Raw genomic sequence first — 22,901 nt, 5'->3', positions numbered from 1 at the left:
CCTCCCTTCCCCTCCCTCTTACGCATTTCCCTCCCTAATCCCCCCTTTTCTTTTTTCTCTCTGCTGAAAAACCTGCATTCCCTCTCCCATTCACAATTGAAAACTGAAGGTTAAACAGAGTTCCAGCATGTCTGCTGTGGTACAAGAGTAACTTTGAAACCTTAACCTGGCTAGGGTCCAGCTCTCACAATGCCTCAGACCGCTCGCCTGATAGAGGAGGAGAGAAAGTGTTGCTGTTGTTACTGCTCCTTCTTCACAGTGTGGTGACATTTCAACTCTGCCCTCACTATTGCTTGGAAATACAGAGACCAACAGCCTCCTTTGCCAGGGACTATCCCAGGGACTGCCCCAGTTTTAGCACTGAAAGTCTCTGGAAGTCCCTCATCTGGGACAGATCAGGGCAGTAACTAAATGTTTGTCCAGTAACTGAAGCCCTTCCCACTGATTAGATGAAACTGATTCTGATAATTATATAATTATTAATTATTGGTCTCTGCTATGACAGGCCATTTCCCTGCTTTGCTGAGGTTCTCATATGTGCAAGTGAGTGAAATGAAAAGAGTTCCAGAAATGGGCTGAATTAGCTACCCAAACAAACAAAGGAATGGTGACCTGCTTTAGTACGTCAATCACCTCTGCCGGCCTTGTATCCAGGAGAGAAACTGAGTGGGGAAACTTGAGGAGGGCCTGTGAATTTTGAGGAAGAACGAATTTTAGTTCAAGGTATTCTGCTTTGCATTGGGTCTAAGATAAGACAGTTTCTTAGATCACTTTGCGGAGTCCCGGAAGATGAACGGTAAGTCAAGAAGCTAGGGGAAAAGGAAGCCAATAACTGTGAGTTCAAAATACTTCACCATGAGGATAAAGTACATGGTTAGCATCCCATCTCAGATTTCTTCACCTTCTGTCCTCTTCTAACTTGAAACCAGTTATCATTACTTGTTGGCAGATGTGTTCCCCAGATTTTATGCAGTCATACAAGGTGTTCATTGCTAATAAAGGTATGTGATATCTTTGATTGTCTTGATTAAAACTAAAGTTGAAAATGGAGACCAGTTTTAACCAACAGTAAATAATAAAAACCTTGAAAAGAAACTTTACCAAGCTGTTAACACAAGTTTCCTGAAAATGCCAGCCTGTTTCAGCTTTGCTATGAGAAATCAAGGGGATTAATGTATCTACTGTTGGGTTCAAAGGTGAAATGACACATGGAAGCACATCCCTGGAAGCCTGATGTCTGCAGAGGAATCAGAATTTCAGAACCTCAAGAAAAGATGAAGCCAAGGAGGATGAAATGAGGATAGTTTTAATGTAGCCATTTTTCTTCTAGAGTTCAATTACTTGAAAACAATGGAGGGTTTGTGTTTCTTTGTAACAAAAGTGTAAGTTACATTTCATTCAATTACCTCCTTGCCCCATCAGTACCTTCCCTACCCCATCACTTAAGAAGTGGTGGGTCCAGTGGATGATATTAGAATTTCCATCTCCAAGTGGCAGATATTTCCAAACGGAAGGTCCATTTGTATTTATTGAAGCTCTTATCCATTCATTTTTCTAGGTTTAGATGCCATAGTATGACAGTCCATGATGCCGTTTTACTGTGCCCTGATACTGTAATAGCCTCCTGACTGGTCTTCCTGTTTTCATTCTTGCTGCCTCCAAGTCTATTGTATCATATCAGTCAGAGTGATCTTTGAAAACCTTAGATCATATTGTTTTATCCCCTACCCCACCCTCAGGGTTAAACTCCTCTAATGGGCTCCTATCACTCTTAATATAAAATATCTGAAATCTTTATCACAGTTTATAAGGCATCACATAATTTGGCCCCCACCTACCTCTCTTACTTCATCTCACTCGCAGAGCTCTGGTTTTCTGTTTCTTGAATGTGCTAAGTTAATGCCTATGCAGTGTAACAGGAGCTAGGGATGTTTCCTCTTTCAGCTCCTGGAACACTGCCTATTTTTCTGTTAGTTATCTAGTGAGTCATTCTTTACTATGTTAGCATATCTTAAACTGCAAACCACCTTTTCACATGGACATTCATTTATTTATTTTTATTTGTTTTTCCTCCTCGACCAGACTGCCAGCTTCATAAAAGCAGGGGCTAGTCACCTTGTTCTGTGCATTAACTGTAAGTCCTAGAACAGTGGCAAATAGATAGTTGATACTCAGTAAATCTTGGTTAAAGTGACGGGTTTCTACTTGCAAAATGCTCACAAACAAATCTGGTTGTATACTGAAGATAATATAAAGGAAGAGCTATATACACATGACAACAAACAAGAGATACTAAAAGGCACAATGTGATTAAGTACTGTATGAACTTTTTAATCATAAAACACTGATTTAGTTAAACCACAAAGGAAGAGGAGATTTCCAGTCAAGATGGAGGCATAGGTAGACACACTTTGCCTCCTTGTGCAACCATAGAAAGAACTATAATCAGATCTCAAAATTAGTAACACCCAGAACCATCAGAAAATCAAGCTGTATATAAGTTCAACAACCAAGGACTTAAAGAAGACACATTCATCCAGATGGGTAGGAGGGGTGGAGTCACAGAGGTGGGTGAAGACGTAGTGTGGTGGGACGATGAAGGGGAGGCACAGATGGGCAGGATACCTTAGGGGCAAGTGACTCCAACCCCAGGCCAGACCGCACATCCCAGGGTTCCAGCATTGGGAAGATAGATCCCTGTTACTTTTGGCTGTAAAAACTAGTGGGTGTTGGGGAGGCAGAAGATATTGTCAGATTTTCACCGCTTAAAGGGCCAGCATGGTCTTAGAACATATGCAAACCCACCCACTCTGGGATTCACCACTAGGGCAGCAGCTGGAATGGCACCAATGACACATGGAAAGGGGGCGAAGTGACTGCAAATGCGGTGAGCTCCAGGTAAACTGTCAGAAGCCAGGCATCAGCACTGTCTCCTCTCTGAGCCCTCCCCACACAGCCACAAAGTGGTGAAGCAGGTGCCTCACCCTGGCAATTACCTACGGCTCCACCCCACACAATTTACAGGTGACATTTCCACATAGGCCACACTATTAAGACAGCGAGTCAAAGCAGTTCTATCTAATACACAGAAACAAACACAGGGAGGATACTAAATTTACAAGACAAAGAAATATGGCCCAAATGAAAGAACAGAATAAAACCCCAGAAAAAGAACTAAGTGAAACAGAGATAGCCAACCTATTAGATACAGAGATCAAAACACTAGTTATCAGGGTGCTCAGAGAACTCCCTGAGTATGACAAAAAAATAAAGGAAGAAATGAAGGTTACACTAAATGAAATAAAAAATAATACATAAGAAATCAACAGAGAAGGGAAGGAAGCTGGGATTCAAACCAACTATTTGGAACATAGGGAAGAGATAAACATTCAACCAGAACTAAAAGAAGAAACAAGAATTCAAAAATATGAGGATAGGCTTAGGAACCTCTGGGATATCTCCAAATGTGCCAACATTCAAATCATGGGGATGCCAAAAGGAGAAGAAGAAGAGCAAGAAATTGAAAATTCATTTGAAAAAATAATGAAAGAAAACTTCCCTCATTTGGTGAAGGAAATAGACATACAAGTCTGAGAAGCACAGAGAGTCCCAAACAAGTTGGACACAAAGAAGGCCACACCAGGGCACACATCATAATTCAAATGTCAAAGGTTAAAGATAAAGAGAACATCTTAAAAGCAGCAAGAGAAAAGCAGAGATTTACCTACAAAGGAGTTCCCATAAAACTGTCAGCTGATTTCTCAAAACAAACTTTGCAGGAAAGAGGGACTGGCAAGAAGTATTCAAAGTGATGAAAAACAAGGACCTACAACCTAGATTACTCTATCCAGCAAAGCTATCATTTAGAATGGAAGGGCAAATAAAGTGCTTCCCATACAAGGAAAAGCTAAAGGAGTTCATCATCACCAAGCTATTATTACAGGGAATATTAAAGGGACTTATTTAAGAAAAAGAAAAGGATCAAAACCATAAACATTAAAATGGCAACAACTCACAACTATCAACAACTGAATCTAAAAAAAAAAAGAAAGAAAAACAAAAAACTCAAACTGAGTAAACAGCCAGAACAGGAACAGACCCATAGATATGGAAATCATTTGGAGGGTTGTCAGCTGTGAGGGAGAAGGGGGAGAATGGGGAAATGGTACAGGGATGAAGAAACTATTGGAAGGAACAAAGTAGACAGGAGGATGTTAAGAATAGCGTAAGAAATGGAGAAATCAAAGAGCTTCCATGCACAACCCATGGACACGAAGTAGGGGGTGATTGCTAGAGGGAAAGTGGGTATCCAGCCGAGGGGGAGCAAATGGGGAAAAACTGGGACAACTATAATAACATAATCGATAAAAAAAAGACAAGGGAGGAGATGACATCTCATATTACTGTCAATAATTGTAAGTTCTAAAAGCTAGTTTCAACAAGAAGGCAGAAGTCTTAGGTGGAAGTGGCGCAGAGGACAGAGGAGGGAGGGAGTGTAGATTCAGTACACAGAGAGTTTGAGTACATGCAAATTCACCTCCTGCACAAGTTTGGCAGAGGCAGCCTAGCTTGCCCCAAGATGAAATTCTTAATTTTCTGGAGCTTAGGGTAAATGACAGTGGAAATAAATATTTTGAAGTTCAACTTTTCACTTCTAAAGATTTCTGTCTTCCCCCTCTTACCCTCTCCACCACCTTTCCTTGGCTTGGTGAGATGAAAGTACGAAGTAGGTTTATAATAGAAAAAGAAGAAGTTGTCTTCCTAGGTAGAGGGTTGGGCAAGTAAAAAGCGTCTTTTGCTTGTGGTCGTGGGGGTGGGGCGGAGTAAGTAGGTTATCACTTCCCGTGGAATTGCTAGTCTGTGGTCTCTCAGCCACACAGCGCTGAAATAGACCAGGCCTGTGGGATACACGGGTATGTTTAGTTTCTACAGGACATTTGTTTTCCTAAACTCCTCCTCTTTCCAAAATTTGGCAAGCGTTAGTCATTTCCAACTCGGACAGTCCCGCAAGTGTGCCTGTGTGGCTCGCCCGAGGCAGATCAGGCCCCGCCCACACTTAGACGAGATTTGGGCCGATCTAGCTCCTGGCTAGGATTGCAGTGGCTGAGCCCAGCCGCTAGCCCGGAGCCCGCTCAGCCTCCTCCCCTAAAGGGGACCGCCCGGCTGCGTGGTGCCAGAGCCCAGCGCAAGGAGAAAAGTTTGCAGCGCCTGGGGGAGTTGGGCCGCCGCAGGAAGGGGACCAGAGGACAGGGACCTGCGCTCAAAGTTTGAGCGGCAGTCGCGGCGTTCCGGGGGCGTCCGCCCCGCAGCGCCCCGCAGCTGCCGGACTTCAGTCCGCCCGGAGGAATGGAGCTCTCGGTCCGGGTCCGAGGCGGGCGCTAGGGGCTCGGCTAGAGGACGGGGAGGAACTTGTTCTGCGAGCTGTCGCCGTGGGCCCTCCTTGTATGCAGGAACTCTCCGGAATCCGGCGGGGAAGGACTGGATCGCTCTTCCACTGGGATTCGTCAAGAGTTCCGGCGGCAGCTGCGGCGGCTGCCGAGTCTCCCTTTGTCCTCCTAGGACCTCCCTCCCACCCGTTTTTCCTCCCTCTGTCAGTGGGTTCCGCTGACCCAGGCCCCGACGCCCTAGCTGCTCTCTGTCCCCCACCCCAGGGTCCCTGGGAACTCCTACCACCGTAGTGTCCCACGGAGTCCAGCCGAGGGGGCTGTGAGCAGGACCGAGTCACAGGCCCCTGGCCACAGGATGGTGGCTCGGCTGTCCCCGGCCCGCAGTCCCGGGAGCTGGCTGGTCCCCGGGCTGTGGCTGCTGGCGCTTAGTGGCCCTGGGGGGCTGCTAAGTGCCCAGGAGCAGCCCTCCTGCGGAGGAGCCTTTGATCTCTACTTCGTCCTGGACAAGTGAGTGCAAGAGGGAGGGCCAGTGTCTTCTGGTGAGGGTTGCATTGGATGAGCTGTGGCTGGGGAATCTGAGATGTGTGCGCGCCCTGGGGAGCGGTGTTAGGAATCCGTTGATGGGTGCCCTTTTGCAGTCTCCGTGCACAATTCAAGTGCTTTCCGATCTTTCCTGGCTGGGGTTGGTGACGGGCGCCCCAGGGGCTGCACTCTCACGGGAGGTGGGATAGCCACTGCTTGCCAGTAAAGGGCCTTTTGAGAAATAGAAGTGCAATGGCTGGGGATACCCTTGTGTGTCCCTAGAACGCGGACAAGACTGTCTCTCAGCCTCTCTGTACTCACTCTGTGATGCTGGCTGAAGTTTGCCTGGTTTTATCCTAGGTAATGCTTAAGGTTAACATACCCCGTGTGGTTTGCATGTCCTGCTAAGGAAGGCGGTGTTTATTTTAAAGAGCTGGGATCCTACTCCAAACAATTAGCAGACAGGTGGTCCCCAAAATGGGTTGACTTCCCTGATTCTTGGAGCACCTAAGTTTCAGTTACTGACATTGTTACTTTGCATCTAGAAGAGGCCAGGGTACGCCCATGTAAATGTTTATTTTCCTTATTTGTTCAATTTCATTTTCTCAGGTCTGGGAGTGTGGCGAATAACTGGATTGAAATTTACGATTTTGTCCAGCAACTCACGGACCGATTTGTGAGGTATTTTCTCTCACTTTACTTTCTAGCCACTGGAGTTTGAGGTGGAGGGAAGTAGACTGAAATGTAGGGTGTCTCTTTTGCGAGACCCTTTGCAGGAAAAGCCTTCACTGAAATGTTGATTTCAGTGTGCCTCCAGATCTTTCTTACACAGACGCTGTTATCAGGACAGCCCTGCAGTTGCCGAGGGCTCCTTTCATGGGGACCCCAGACTCTGGGGAGGCATCTTCAAATACTATTCCAAATGTCTTTCCTTTTTGAATTCTCATCTGTTTTAAATTTCAGTTATGCTTTCTTGTAATTTGTCACAGTAACAATTTTTATGCTAATAGTATCCATAATATATTTTTCTTTCCATACAATTCTTAGCATTGTAGAGGTCCTCATTAAAAAAAAAAAGTGTTGGTAAACTTCAAATGAACATGTGTTAATAACTACTACCAGAAAAGGCACTTGTGTGTATGTTTAAAGAAATGACTTGTGTTTACACAATGTGTGGGTGTGTGGCCGGTTTAAAATTTAACTGTTCTATATATGCAATAAGCCATACTAGGAAAGACTGTTTTTTTCCTCTCCTATAAAAAGCATAACTACTATGAAATCCAGCTTACTCTCTTATTTAGAAGTAACTAGGAATTAGTGGCATCCCTATTTAAAATTAGCCCTAAAATACCAAGCTTTTGAGGCTTTTTTTTTTTCCCTTTCATTTTTCTGTTTCAGAGAAAAATGCAATGAGCAAATGCAAGTTTATCAAGATAATGGAAAGGACACAAAAAAGAGCTGTATCATTAAATATTGCTTCTTTCAGTCTTGTTAGCCCAAATGTTGTCTGTAAAACAGGCCTGGATGATCAAAACATTTTGAAAGTCATGTTGCAAGTAACTTCAACAATCTGTAGAGGCCTAGGCAATCCTTGCTTTCATTTATTGGCAGCAGTAAACTTCCCCCTATAAAAATGTATGCTTGTCCATGTTCAATCATCAGTCTTCTGTTTAAGAAGCCAAGCATAACACTCTCATTTCTGGATAGGGTCTGAGGTGAAACTGCCTAGGAAAGAGAAGTAAACAGGGCTCTATATTCTTACATGTCAAAGGCAGAAGAGACAGTTGTTTATAAATTTTCTGATTTTACCCCAGAGTGTGCAGAGAGCATCACAGAATTTGACCAAAAGCAATGGATCATTTCAATAGAACATTTTCATGAAGCAGTTCCTATTTGGTCTGGTTTGCAAGTTGGAATTCTGTAACAATGTTTTCTGGCTACAGTTTAGTTGCTTGGTTACTAACCATACATTGAAGGAAGTGAATAAATAAGGCGTGACTGCTAAAGGGAATGACTTTCAAAATACATATCAGCCTTTGTGAGATCGTTTTGATCTTCACTTTATAGATCTTAGTTTCATATCTGCGGTTTTCAATCTTAGTGATAGTGGCAAAAGTGTCTTAGAAATAAGAACCATTCTGTGACATAAATACCTCAAGTTTAAAATATGTAGCTAACTGGGGCAACTGTTGACAAGGGGAAGTGATGTTTGAGACCTGGAAAATTGAAAATGCCTAATCAAACTAAGAGGATCTGTTGGTCTCTTTCACATTGTCCATGGCACTCTGTAAGTATCCTTACTTCAGGATAGCTTTTGTATGAATTCATATCAGAGTTGTAATTAAATCGAACTGGCTACTCTCTAGCCCTAAATATTGCTAGTGATAATCATTCCACAGTGTTTGGTCTCCTTTAAGGAAACGAGGCAAAACATCAAGAAGTTTCTACAAAAAAAAAATTACATTGGCCTAGAATTCATCTTTCTAGTTAGTCTCTTCCTAAATGGCCCCATGGGTCATGGAGGAGTGCTCTAGTGCTGAGAAGCACTAACTAAATCCAAAATGACCTATGCAGTAACATTAAGCAGAGTTAGTGTATCTGCTTAGAGGTTTCCATTTAAAAGAAGCCTGGACTATTCTGTGAGACTGATTTTAAATGAGACTCCCTAGCTATACATCTGCACTGTATCGATATTTCTTTTAAAAATGTTTTAACTGCCTCTCTTCTTATTTTGCAGCCCTCAAATGAGATTATCTTTCATTGTGTTTTCTTCTCAAGCAACCATTATTTTGCCATTAACTGGAGACAGGTTAGTGCATTATCATTTCACTGCAGGCTTTTAGTAGAGACTAATTTTAAAAGAATGATTGATATTCCAAGTGGTGATTGAGGCCTCTCAGTGGAATCAAGCAAATGCACATACAGTTGGGTTCTCTTCATTAAGAGAAGGGAAGGCAGGTATGAGTGCTATAACAGAGCAGATAATCTGAAAATCAGTATCATTCATATTGGCTGCGGAATGTACAGTGGAACCCAGACTTCTGCCTTAGTTGTGTATTTATTACTTCCCACCTTTTCCCTTCTCTGTTACTGTTAGTAGCTCTACACCTTTCTTGTTCAGATGTAACACGTTAATCAGCTAGGAATTCGAAGATCATTAGGAGGAGAACGGTAAGATCTGTCTGGATAATTTACTGGGTTCAGCAGACGTCCTGGATGTCTACCCTTTCTCTTGGTCCATTGGTGCTGAATATATTTACCTTTGTAAAGGAACTTGCTATTATATTATATTATATTAATGTATATATATCACTCTTACATAAAATTACATATATATCTTACATCTATTACAAGACATATAATATGAATATATGTCTGCTTACATACACACACAGACATATATCTTTTGTAAAATTTGTCTCTTTTTCCAAACTAATGTCAAATATTTTATGTGACCATTTCTATGTCATTTGAACCCACCGTAGCAAGTTGGAAATAGTCATTGCTATATTTTAAAAAATGGCTGGTTTCCATGGGATCAGTTTTGTTTACTAGACTTTGAGTCCATAGCACTGGGAGATTTTCTTCTTCATTTTTATATCTACTTTATTTAACACAGAGTATGCAAGATAGTTCTTATCAGTTCTTATTGAGTTAATGGATGGGTTAGCATTACTTTGAAATCAAATTTCTCCAAATTTCAGTTTTAGCAGGGGAGGCTGGTGTACTTTGTTTTGCTTATGTGGATTTCTTAAGAGTTATGTTTGAATGCAGGTTTCTTTTATAAATTAACTTTTTCTTTACATAGGTCAAAAGTGTATAATGTTTAAAAGGATTCAGGGAGCGCACTTATAGAAACTTTTAATTGATTTGTGCTTCAAGTATTAGTTTCTCGGAGAGGGAATCTCTCTGTAGATGGGATGTCCAGCTTACAACCTCAGTCTTACTGAGACGTCCCTTCCACGCTTCCTTGTGTGTGTCTGGATTTCTTCAAGGGCTAGAGCTATAGTAGTCCCTGATAACCCATATACAATGGCTTTCTATACCCAGCGGTATAACAGTCCTTGCCTTCACTAAAAGAAATTTTTTCCACTGCCTAGTTTAATTAAAAAAAAAAGGCTTTGGATTCAGCCTATCATTAGGCGAGAAAAGAGAACAATGTTAACATTTACAGCATGCACATATAGAGAAAAGCACTTAGCATAATGCCAGACACATAGTAGACTCTCAGGAATTGTCACCTGCATGTGCTGTGCCAGGGTCTCTGTTGGACACTTGACATACGGGTCCGCCCGCACTTTGAAGATGAAGAGCAGTCACTGGTCGGCAAGACTGATATTGCTTAGACATGCACAAAGAGAGTTTAAGTCATTAATCTAAATCAGAGATTCTTGCCTTATCATTGGTTGAATCTAATAGGGGAGAGGTTGGAATGGGTGAAGAGGCTTCTACTTGAAGAGATAGCATAATGTTGCTGTCAAGAGTCACTGAACCAATTTCTAGTCAAGTGGTCATGGACAAGTTACTTAACCTCTTTATGCCTCCTTGATTCCCCATCATATACTAATGACAACAATGATGATGATAACAATATCTACCTCATAAGATTTTTGTAAGAATTAAAGTCAATGAGGGGAATGTAGGACAGATTCTGGCATCTATGTATTCAAAGATGAAAGCTTTCTTTTTGTTTGTTGTTAGCTGGAGCTAGGGAATATGTAATATTTTAATAATCATGAAGGATACAAAGAGAGTATCATTCTATTTGGAAGGATTTATAATATTCCAGGTAGAATTTTCATAATGCTACTTGCAACTTATTTTATATGTGGTTTGCTTTCCTGTCTCTTTAAACAGAAATACACTCAGTTTTAATACATTGCACTGTCTGTGGCACGTTGAATTAGTTTGGGATGGCAGAAAATACACTATGGAGAAGAGTTCCATTTTGTTACTTACTGATTTGGGGACTTGGGTCAAAGTATCTACTCAGTGTGTTACTTTTTATATGTATGAACTGCGGACATGAATGATCAGGTTTTCTTACGAGAGATGTTATGCAGATCAAAACAAGACAATACATAGAAAATTACTTTGTATGTCACAGAATAGTCTCCACTAAAGGATATTGTTTTTCGCTTGTAGTTGTTCTTATACTAGTTTTATTTAAGTAAATCAGTAACTTTTCAAATTGCTATGGTCCTCTATATTTGCACATAGGGTCATTTTTCATCTGTTACACACTTTCAAGTGTGTAGAAACAGTTTGCATATTTAGATCAAGTTCACCAAACAAGGTTTCCACAACTGTTGTGGGCCTTTGTTTCACAGCCTGGAAGTGGGTATTCTATATGACAACCTTCTTGATGTCACACTGACAAATAGGTCTGAGTACAGGAGAAGCGCAGAAGTTAAGTACAACGGGTTTCACAAATTTTGGTTCTAGTACTCGTAATTCTTCAGTACCGTGGTAAATATGAGAAGTGCTTCCTTTGTGTTTCTCAAAGTGTTGCTAAATATTTTCAGTAGAGATGAAGCAAGATGGGAAGGCAGTACGTCCTTACCGTAGGGCTTCTGTTAGCTAGGTCTCCGTCAGGGTTTCAGCATAGCGTCTGGTACTGTGTAACTGCACGAACAGAATAATACTCATGGCAAAAAGTGATCAGTAATACATTTTGTAAACTTATTTAAATAGTTTATTCTTTTAAGTATTTCAATTGAAAAACACTCCCTTCTTGTCTCTTGTCACATGATTTTTATCCTCCATGCATCTGTTAGTCCATTTTTCCTCCTACCTGCCTACCTGCTTGCCTTCCTTAAAAGATGTATTGAGCATTGTGGGCTCTGGGGGTAACACAAAGATGTGTGATCCAGTGTGTGTGAGAGTAAGGGGCATGCACACACACACACAAAATTCAGGGCTGTATGAAAGGATCGGGTAAGAGGACATTGCTGAGTGTTTCTTTTTAAACACGGAAATATCCAGCCTCTCAATATTACAGAATTTGAAACAGGACTATTTTTAAAGGATATTTTTAGTTAGTATGGTGCATAATTGGGGATAGTGGATTATGCTCAGTTCTGTTTAATATGATCTTAATGACATAAAAATGATTTAGTTGAAATCATTTAGTGAACAATTATTATGTGCTAGGCAGTGTGCGAAATGCTTTCCATTCATTACCTCATTTAATCCTTATATCAACTCCATGTAATACATACTATTATTATCTCAACTTTACAAATGAGGAAACTGAAGCTAGGAAAGGTAATGTAGCTTGTCCAAGGATACTTAGTTAATAAGTGGTGAGCAGCATATTAGCCGAATGGGTTCTTAATGTATAAAGTAGATCATGCCACTCTCATGCTTAATACAGTCTAATGGCTTAGACTAGGAGCACATGTCTCCCAATTGCCTAAAAGTTCTACCTGATTGCCTCACCCAATCCTCTCTTACATCGGTTGCCACAGGTTAGCCCACTGGCCTTTGCATTCCCTGAAAAGGCCAGACTTGTTTCCATATTAGGAATTTTGTTCTTTCTCTGCCCCAGATCTTGTTATGGCTAGGTCATTCTTGTCTCTTTGGTTTTATCCCATGTGTCACCTCCTCTGAGAGGCTTTGCCTGGCTGTCAAGTGTAAAGGAACACAGGCCCTCCTCCTCAGTAATTTCTCATAGTACTCTATTTGGTTATCACTTTTTGAAATTATTCTGTTAATTAATCATTTTTTTATCTCCATGACTTTCATGTAAATTGCATGAGAGTAAAGGGGTCTTCTTTGTCTTGTTCACCCATACATACAACACCTAGAACAGAGCCTGGCACACAGTGGACGCTCAGTAAATATTTGTGAATGGATGATTGGGTTTGTCTGACTCTGGAACCTTAGTTACTAACTGTGATAATGTATTTTCTCTCTTTGAGAGATGATAAATGATGGCATATTTTCTAATTTTCTCACTCCTACTCTTATAGATAAGTTATAAATATTTCCAACTCTTGTTTTCCATATCCCCAAATTGAAACAGTTATATAATTGTTGGACCTGAACACAGTTATCAATTACATAGGAAAAAAATATTCCTTAGGCAAACTTGTTGGAAATTGAAGAGCAGTCATTTGATTAAGTTTAGATAATTTGCTTATTTCTATTATTTGAAAGAATTTCCCCTAATTCCTTTTAATCTCAATTAAAAATTTATTTGTGTTAAAATAGTCCTGTAGAGAGTTGGTCACTTAACTGACGTATTCGTGGTGCCAGGACATTTGGCAGCATTTGTAAAAGTTCAGAAGTTTCCTATTATCAGTGCTACTTTGGGGACCAGGTCTTACTGAAATACCAGCACCAGTGTGCAAAGATGAGCTTGTTAGACACTCGACATTGCAGCCTTGTTCATAATAGTGACAACCTCTATGCAATGGAAATATGCCCATAAGTTGAGGATACTCTAATTAGAGTATATGTATATAGAATGAGGTACTATGTAGTCATTTGAAGAATTGGAAAATCCATGTATATTGACACAAAAATATATCTAAGATATATTAATTGAGAAAAGAAAGTTGAAGGACACTCTGTTAAGTGTGATTTTAGTTTTAAAGAATAAAAACAAAAAAAGTTAACTGTCTTTCTGGGGTATGTGTGTGTGCGCTTATAAATGCCTAGAAAAACGCCCAAAAGATATGCAGCAAACTATTAACAGTGTCGTTGCTTTTGTAGTGAGATTCAAGGTGGGCAAAGCCTTCACATTTCAATTTCCATACATGCAAGTTATTCACTTTTATTTCAACCATAAAGTATTATGTAAAAATTAAGCAAATGCTTAAATTTAAAAGAAATGTTAGTGACTTTTTCTGTAGCCAGTGATAGCTCTCTTGAAATCAGAACAAGTTCAGGGGTGGGGAAGAGTGAGCATTAGGAATAGAGCATATCCAGCTCTCACATTGGAGGCTCCTTGTTAGAATGAAAACACTGGGATTAGACCTGGGGTTCAGTAAGCAGAGGAGCTCTATCCTAGCTGGGTGACCTTGGACAAGTGACTTCACCTTATTGCCCATTCCCTTCCTTGTTAACTGGAGTTAATCATTCCTACCCTACAGCAATATTGGGACAACAAGTGCAGATAATGGGTGAGAAGGCCTGCGTAATGACAGGGTGGGATCAAGGCTAAGGCTGAAATGGGATTTGGAGGTTATCAGTGTACACCATCATCATCATTCTCTTCATAATGTGCCAGGATTGTAACAGAAGTTTAGAGAAGTGGTTCGCTTAAAGTGACACAGCTAAGCAGTTAGATCCAGAATTCAAGCCCAGTCTGACTCCTGAGCATGAGCACTCAAAGGCTGCCCTGCCTGAGACTGTTCCTCCTTCTCCAGTCTTCACAATTATTCAGGATTTGTCATCATTCAAAACTTTTTAGTTTTCAAACAGGAGTTAGAAGAAATATAAAGAGACATATTCATCCTCTAAATTTTTTCTGCCTTAAAAACCAGGGATGTGATGAGAGGAAGTGACTATAGTTGGGTTTAAAAGAAATTCTAATAGGGAAGTGGTTCTGGCCACACTTCGTGCTAATGCTGGGGTGTCTGGGCGTGGCAGCTGCTCAGGTTCTAGTCATGAATGTGTTAATACTTAACTTCCAGTGTAGTCTCACATCTGCTTTGTGAGTATGTTCTGGAAAATCGAATACACTGTTACTCATGCCGGTGAGGCGGCCCTGGCACACTGAAGTGGTAAAACACAGAGGTCAATTTCTCAGTACGGCTTTTAAGTGGGGAAATGTAATAAAAGTATACAAAATGCAGGAGTTATGGACTTCAGATGTGATCCATGTACCACACGTTGGTTAGTGTAAACTAAATTGGAGGACAATCTCACAAAACACAGACTGTGTGGAGCATTTTGTGAGCGGATACTTTTGAATCGGGACTGCTACCTTTGGGTTCATTGCTTTGGACTCCCAACCACGGAGACCAGGGCCTCTGTTGGCCTTAGAGTGACATGTTATGTAAACAATAAGCAAGTTGTTATATACAGTGATGGCTAAACTTGTTAGTTCCTAAAATAATAGAATATATTAGCAATGTTTGCATTTAGAAAATGACCTTTTATTCTTTTGAAACTTATAAAATTTTTTTGCAGTTGAGCTAATAAGATAACAATTAATTTTTTGCAACTTATCCTTCATACAGTATGTAATATAGCAGTATATAATAATACAATTAAGTAGATAATTAGAGTGGGTATGTTTGAATGAATGAACAAGTTTCTCTTTGTAATTTTTTTCCTGTTTTTGTCAGCCTGGCTGATATTTTTAATATTGTGGCTTATTAATGGAAGAAGATAGTAAAAGTAGTAAAGTCCACTGAACACTTACTATGTATCAGACATTTTGCTAAATGCTTTATATGTAATAGTGCAGATAAAGTACAGTGCTGAGTGGATTGAGATCATTAGTAATTTTGTACAGATATAAATAACATCTTGAGAACATCTTCAGAGTTTTGTTTCTACTCAATCTACAAAGTTTTACTTCTAAAAGAAAAATTTAATTTTATAATAAGCCATTTATATAATAATTTTATAATTTTAATTTTATAATAATAAGCCATTTACATAAAATAATTCTTAGGAATTTCTATATTTTGTTTGTAGTTACTGTTTATTTCAAGGAATAATGATCCTGGCTGATAGTTCCTTAAGGATAAATAACAGAACTGACCTATGATATAAATACCTATACATTTATGCTTATGCAGTTATCAAAATTGGCATTTGGTAACATAGATGTATGAAGCTATCAGCTTTTGTGGTAGATTGTTCTTTTGTGACCTCCAAAGAAGCATGAATACATACATACATACATATATATTTGTATATATGATTATATATGTAATGTGTTTAATATATAAAATATATGTGTATATAAAATAAATATACTTATTTATCTAAATACATAACTTAAAAACCTGGGTTGCCCCTGTTGCTCACTTTAATCAATAGATTGCAGCCGACATAAACTTAGAACCTGGTCAGTTCCAAGTCTGAGTCTTAGTAAGTCATGGGAGTTTCCTTTTCTGTGGATTTACTAGTCAGCTGCCTTATAAAAACATTGACTTCCGTGAGACCACGGTGGGAGAAGGAAACCCAGACGAGCCACATGGAGAAGAATAAAGACTCCGGTCAGCAGTCCTGGCTGAGCTCCTAGGCAATAGCTAGCACCAGCACCCCCATCAACTTGCCAACCATGTGGGTGAGGTCGTTTCTACCCTTCCAGCCGTTCTATCTTCCCGGCTCAGCCTTCGAAGTCTAAGAAATTCCTGGTCAATGAATAGTATCACAAGAAACAATAAAATGTGTTTATAGCACTAATTTCTGGGTAGTTTGTTATACAGCAATAGCTAACCACAGTAGAAATTGTGGCTACAGTAGAAGCTGGATGACCTCGAGGGGACTGCTAGTAAAAACTGGAAGAGCAGTGACAAATTGATATTGGGGGCTGGAGCAGAGAGGACCATTTTATGTAGTGGCAGAATTTTTGGAGGAAGGTGGAAGATGGGAAGTGTGCATAATGCACTCGTGGATATAGCCAAGTAGATGGCCAGCAGGAGTGTCGAAGGTGCCGTTTTACTTCTTTCAACTACCTCTCGTGACTGAAAGAGAGATGTCAGATGAGCTAAAGAAGGAACTTTTTAGTTTTCAAATAGGAGTTAGAAGCCGGGACTTGATAGATTTCAAAATAAAACTCTTATCCCCAGTCTTCCTGGGCAAAAATATTACCCCAATTTAAGAAACGGCCGTAGTTCAACAGTCAGACCCAGATTGCTGCCTGTAAAGTGTGGTGTTGGAAGAAAAATCAGATTAAGGGTGCAATTAAAATACCCTTTGTTATGACTTCAGACAGATTTAAAATGGTGTCTGGTAGACCATTTTATCTAGACAAAAAGGCTTATAAGAATCTGAAAAATGTACCTCATAGATTCGCTCAAGTAAACACAGGACTTCTAAATCTTTGGGTGTGTGCCTTGCCCGACTTAAAGCCTAAAGTAGAGAGGAACCTCTTTTGAAGATATTTTGTGCCTGTGCCTTTTATCTAATACAGTGAATTATAATTTGACACACTGGGATCTCACAAAATTTTCAAAGGAGTTTTATAAATGTAGATTGAGAGTGACAGAGATATTTCAAAATAAAAGCAACTTCTGGGCTCTCAATTTCCTACAGGCAGGAATAGCCTGTACTTATGGGCTATTTCTTATGAAAAGACAAGGATGACTCAGAGAGTGGAGTCAAAGCCCAGAGAGTGGAGTCAAGAGCCAGGAAGGTACATTCCCAGGAAGTAGGAGTGAGAGGCAGAGAATTGGGAACATGTGCAGCAATAAAATATCCGACACTTATGGTACCAGGTTTTTTGGGGGTTTTTTTGGTTATTCAGTGATGCATGAGAAAACACCTGAAAACTTGGTGGCTTAAACAACAAATATAACTAATTAGATAGGTAATTTTGGCACTAGTCTTTAGATTCTAGTGTAACCAATGACCCATCTCAGTAAATTTTTTTGACAAATGTCTTTTACATTGGTTACTTGTTATTAACCATTCCCTCTCATTCCTCTTACTCTTTTGTATAAATTAAAATATTTGTTTATTAACAACTCTGATATGTTATTTTATTATTTTAATAATATTACCATTATTTCCTTCTTGAGTTAAGTTATAGTAGATTGGCACATTTTCCTTTACCTCCATAATTTTGAATAGTATTATTAAACTCAAGCTCTCAAGCACTTAAGAACTAACAATATGTAGAAATATTTTGATAGTACAATGTGAGGATGGAAGTTTTATTTATTAGAGATCACTACAATTTTCATGATTTTTTTTTCTTATGGGAGAAATGCAGGGCCAGGGATGCTACATAATTTACCCAAAGGCACAAGACTAGTAAGTATTCCAGCCAGGAATTGAGGCCAAGTCCCCATGCTTGACCCGTATGTTGTACTCAGTTTGATGTGCAACCGGCCTCCACCACTTACACGTTTTCTAGAAGAGGAACATAGCAGCGTACAGGAGAAATATAGCGAAGAGTATTTGTTTTGGGTGCTGCTTGCTTTCTTGTTCTTATCTCTCTCTAATATTTCTTTTGTCTAGGCACCCACTACTTACTGAATGCTCAAAGCTTCCAAATAACATTGTGCTATAAATAGCATAATGGACCCCTAATAAATATTTATAGACTGAATGATTGAACCTCATTGGAGCAGGCATTATTATTTATGGAAACCGAGCCCCAGGAAATTAAATAACTGCTGATGGTTACATAATTTATTAGTTGTAGAACTAGAGTCTCAGTTCATCTCTGATTTACTCCAGTCCCTGAGTGTTCCCACCTCATTATAAAGCTTCCCGTTTAATTTCTCCAGGGTCTTCTCCTCACCAAAGTTTCAATATAACACTTTTTCCCTCTCTTTCCTTTTTCCTCCTCCTTTTCGGTCTCTATGTTAAAAATTTTTAACCCTCAGTCTGCTGAGTGAGCTCTCCTTGGAATTTAGAGGCAAGTAAACTGGGTGAACAAAGTCCTACTAACGGGGGAATGACTAATGTCAAAACATGACACTAATAGCGACAACTTACTCTGTACTTATGTGCCATTTAGTCCTCCCAAAGGCCCCGGGGGGGCAGATATTTTCATCCCTATTTTATAGACGAGGAAACATGATAGGGCTTGGAATTAATCTATATTCTCTCTGGCTCTAAGGCATACCATTTTGGAAACTGTATTTTACAATTTAAAGAATTATCCTAGTCACTCAAAGACCCCTTCAGCAGAAGGACCAACTGGCAAAATTGGTAAGGAAAACAATATTTCAACAACATGGGAAGGTTTTTAAATTAGATTAGACCAGAGGTTCTTAGTTACGGCTGCACTTTAGAATACTCTGTGGAGTTTCCAAAAGTACCCAACCCTATCACAAAGCAAGTAAATTAAAATCTTTTCAGACAGAGCCTAGAAGAGATTTTTTAAAAAGCCCTTGGGGTGAATCCAGGGTGCAGTCAGGGTGGATAACTGCACTGCATCTGAAGAGAATCATGAGGGGACAGCTATGGCCTATGTGTGAGTTGTTGTCACATTGCCCTATAGAACCACAGGGTTAACGTGGTGTGTGTGTGCAACAGATGTGTGTAGACTGAATAATTGAAATCTGGAAAGTTAAGATTATGTGCATTGAAAAGTACTATACAGATATATTGTATAAATGTACATCCTTTGTCATAAGTAAAAGGTACTTAATATTGTGCCTAATTGTGTTAGTTGGGAAAGTCAGAATTCGCTCATAAGCTTTTTATTATGCCATGACTTATAAAAATATATCTTTATTTTAGTTATGATATCATGAGGTGTCTAGAGATGGAGAACAGCCCTTGAGAAACGCAAGTCTCTGATAGCTGTAATTGCTACATTTCCTTCCTTCCTATCCTTTCCTTGTCTTCTTATCCTTTCCCTTCCCTTTTATCTTTCTTTCCCCACTCAGAAGAGAAATTTGAGAGATACTAATAGAGATGAAAGCATTAATTTTATAGATAAAACAAATGAATCAGTGTTTTTTGTGCCCCTCACCCTTTAGTCCATATGATTATAAAGAAGAAAGAGTTGATTATAGAGTTTGGTCTGCTAGTTCTTTTAATTAACAAAAACAAAAACAAAAAAATCAGAGGTTAAATATACCATTTTGTTTAAATTCTCCTTTCCAAAAAGTATTTGAAGCTGCATATTACATAACACTGCAGAAATAAAAATAAAAGTAAAGGTCTTAGAAAAGACGACGTAGCATTATGATAACCATAGGAGCTTAGCCGAATTTTGTGAATGAGTAAGAAATTTACTGTGGACTTCCGGATAGGAGGAGCAGAAACAGTTTACATAATGTAGTTAGCAAAAAGGAGGAAGTGTACAGTGATTACTCAGGGATGACAAGAAACTTCTGCCTTGAGACTTTACAGGGGACATTATGTGTCAGGATAGCAACATCCCTGACTAGAGCTTCAAAACAAATACCAAGTAGTTTCGTTATTTCTGTTCCTGGTAGTTGAAGACATAATGTTAAAGCCCAACTCAGTAAGGTTGACCTTCTAAGGAGATGTTGGATTTGAGCTGATCTTTATAATGTATCCATTTTTTCTTTATTTTTATCATTTCCTCGCTTTCCATTAGAGATTCCTTTAAGTCAAAGCACAGATGAATGAATTCTGTTTTTAACCTATGACACCATTTTGTTTTCCCTCAGTTAACTGTTTACCAACAGAGAAATTTAGAACTTATTTTTAGTTGCTCGGGATCCTTCAAAGGCCAGAGATCTGCCCAGTCTTGTGCTGGCTATCCTTTTCCTTAAACTGACATTTGTGGATGGGGGGGAGGCTGACAGACTGTGCTGTCTGTCTGGAAATCAACGCGACCAGGACTCACACGTGTTGATGTTGTTGACATGAGCCAGAATCACCCTTCCTCTGAAGAGTATGCAGCTTCAAAAGTAATGGTGGGATTTAGTGTACTTTAAAATATTATGGTGGCAGGCATGAGTACAGATAGAAAAGTAAGAGGTGCTCTGCTTCTTCCAATGAAATTAACTGGCAGAGCACCCCCCTATCTTCCCAAAAGACTCTGAATTCCATGTTTGGCAAAGGTTTTTATTTCTCTTCTTCTTCTTCTTCTTCTTCTTCTTCGTCTTCGTCTTCTCCTTTTGTTGTCTGGCCCTCAGTAGTAATGGTGAGCCGAATCTGAACTGAATGGAGAAGACAATTTTTGCCATGCAAAATCTGTTTGTGTAAACTTGAATTTCAGTTGTCTTTTTCGTTTTCTTTTTGGCTGCAAACATTAATACTTGAGGACACACTGCCGCTAGTTTTTGGAAAGCACCAAATATTTGGGTTTTTTCCTGTATTCAGACAAAAGCAGTTTCAAGTTGTTTCTGTAGTACTAAACGTAAATATTTAGATAAAACAGGCTATAAATTATGTAATTTACTCCATCACCTGTGGAATTTAATTGTTTCCTATGGTAGATTGAAAAATGTATTGAACACTTACTTTGTAAAAGGCATTATAATGGAGTAGGGAGATACATTATATGTAATAGACAGGGGGCCAGCCCACTCTAAACTTCTAGTCGTATTGAGAAGTGAAAATATTAAATTAAATTAGTTAAATTATTTTAAAGTAGAATGTTTTTCAGAGACCAAGTCATTCACTGAGATGAAAGTTGGACATGCATGTGTTTGGGGTACTGTAGGAAAGAGTGTGATGAAGTTAGAGAGAGGTGCAGAATAGATAGATTTTAAACCAAGTACTAAAGGAGACAACATGTGTTAGTAGACATGACTGAATCAGGAAGCGGGAAGATTAAGATCATACTTTGAAAGTTGTTTTGTGTTTTGGGGAAAGTTTTTGAGGTGGAGAACCTGTCTGATAATAATTTTCATTACAATATTAAAATATAATAAATAAGTTACTTTTGAAATATGAGTGAGGATCTGGTGAATGACTCATTTATTCCAAATATCTGAAACAACATTACAGTATGACAAAATAATAATAATTATTATTTTTTATTTTTGACATGTTTTAATAGTGTATTTTATATATATACACATATATGTATATAATTTTGTGTATAAACCCAGCGAGTTCCTTGATGTTCAGACAATCCAGTTGTTATCATCTGTTGGTGTAAAATTAAATTTTTGTTTTCTTTCACCTATCATCTATCATCTTCAATAGTGTGACTGCCCTAGTTTTATTTAAAGCCCTATACTTTAATAATTCAAGATTTTTATTTAGAAAGATATTTTTCTTTGCTTCTATTTAAAAACTAAAATTCAGAAGACAATATATTAAGATCTCTCTTCTGATCTTTTACATTTAACATTCTAAACATAACTTTTGAGTTTGTTTTGGGTTGTTTTTGCAACATTATTGTATTTATCTCAAGATTCTTGTGGGTTATTTTTTTTTCTTTTTAAAGGGGTCTTTGGAACCTATGTTTAAATAACCTGAATAATGAGTCTTCTCTTACTCATACACAAAAATAGCTTTTAATATTATAGTCATACTTCATTTAGACATACCCCAATGGAACAACTAATTAGTCATGATGAAAAAGATTAGTTTATGGTTTTTTCCCTTTTTAAGTTATATTGCTCCTCTGAAGAATCTATTGTCATCCATCCATCCATCCATTGCTTTATTCTTTTATTTGCTCATCTCCATTAATTCTTTTATTTGTTCATCAAATATGTGTTAGGTATCCACAACATTCAAGAGGGTGAACTGGTGTCTGGATGGGTGAGAAGGTGCTACAAAATCGCCTACCCCATGAGACTCTGGGAGAGAAAAAGTAGAAAATACTAATTTTCATTAGTAACACGGTTAAGTAACATGATTTAGGAATTTGCAGATAACAAAGAAAACTCTCAACCTGTAGGGAAGTGGGTTAATTGCTTCAGAAATACTTTTTTAGTTAAGCTGACCTATTCAATCTTTGATGTTTCTTTTTTGGATGAAGGAACATGTTTACTCCTTAGCATTCAGTAAAATGAGTATGATTGAAGATAGCTATTCTCAACTCAAAATGCCTAGAATTTGTTTCGATTTTCAAGACATTTCACACTGTTAGTACTTTTATTTTTTGTAGTTAAAATAGACGTTACTAAATACTCATTAACATGACAAAAAGTATGAAGAGCTATGTGCCTTCAAAGCTCATCTTTCCTTTTCTTAATGAAGACGCCTTCATTACAATGCGACCATGTTTTTTGAAAAGTTTATTATGATCTTTGCTCATTTTTCTTTATTTTAATATTATAAAACATTATTTCCAGAGGCAAAATCAGTAAAGGCTTGGAGGATTTAAAACGTGTTGTTCCAACAGGAGAGACATACATCCATGAAGGACTAAAGCTAGTAAGTTCTTTTACATTTATGTGTATGGGAGAGATT

General features: G+C 38.8%; 1 protein-coding gene across 1 annotated transcript in view; it reads left to right on the top strand.

Moving 5' to 3' along the window:
- Nucleotides 1–4,951: 4,951 nt before the first annotated feature.
- The window catches only part of ANTXR2 (ANTXR cell adhesion molecule 2), a 151,955-nt gene continuing 134,005 nt past the window's right edge, over nt 4,952–22,901 (top strand). Inside the window, exons 1-4 of the mRNA XM_024579148.4 lie at nt 4,952–5,894; nt 6,519–6,590; nt 8,647–8,718; nt 22,784–22,865. Coding sequence (XP_024434916.1) covers nt 5,743–5,894; nt 6,519–6,590; nt 8,647–8,718; nt 22,784–22,865 — 378 coding nt within the window. The 5' untranslated portion in view covers nt 4,952–5,742. The remainder of the gene's footprint in view (nt 5,895–6,518; nt 6,591–8,646; nt 8,719–22,783; nt 22,866–22,901) is intronic.

This window comes from Desmodus rotundus, chromosome 4, assembly GCF_022682495.2.
Source record: "Desmodus rotundus isolate HL8 chromosome 4, HLdesRot8A.1, whole genome shotgun sequence".
Classification (NCBI taxonomy): domain Eukaryota; kingdom Metazoa; phylum Chordata; class Mammalia; order Chiroptera; family Phyllostomidae; genus Desmodus; species Desmodus rotundus.
The sequence above is the reverse complement of the archived record's forward strand: the minus strand, read 5'-3'. Positions and strand labels throughout refer to the sequence as shown.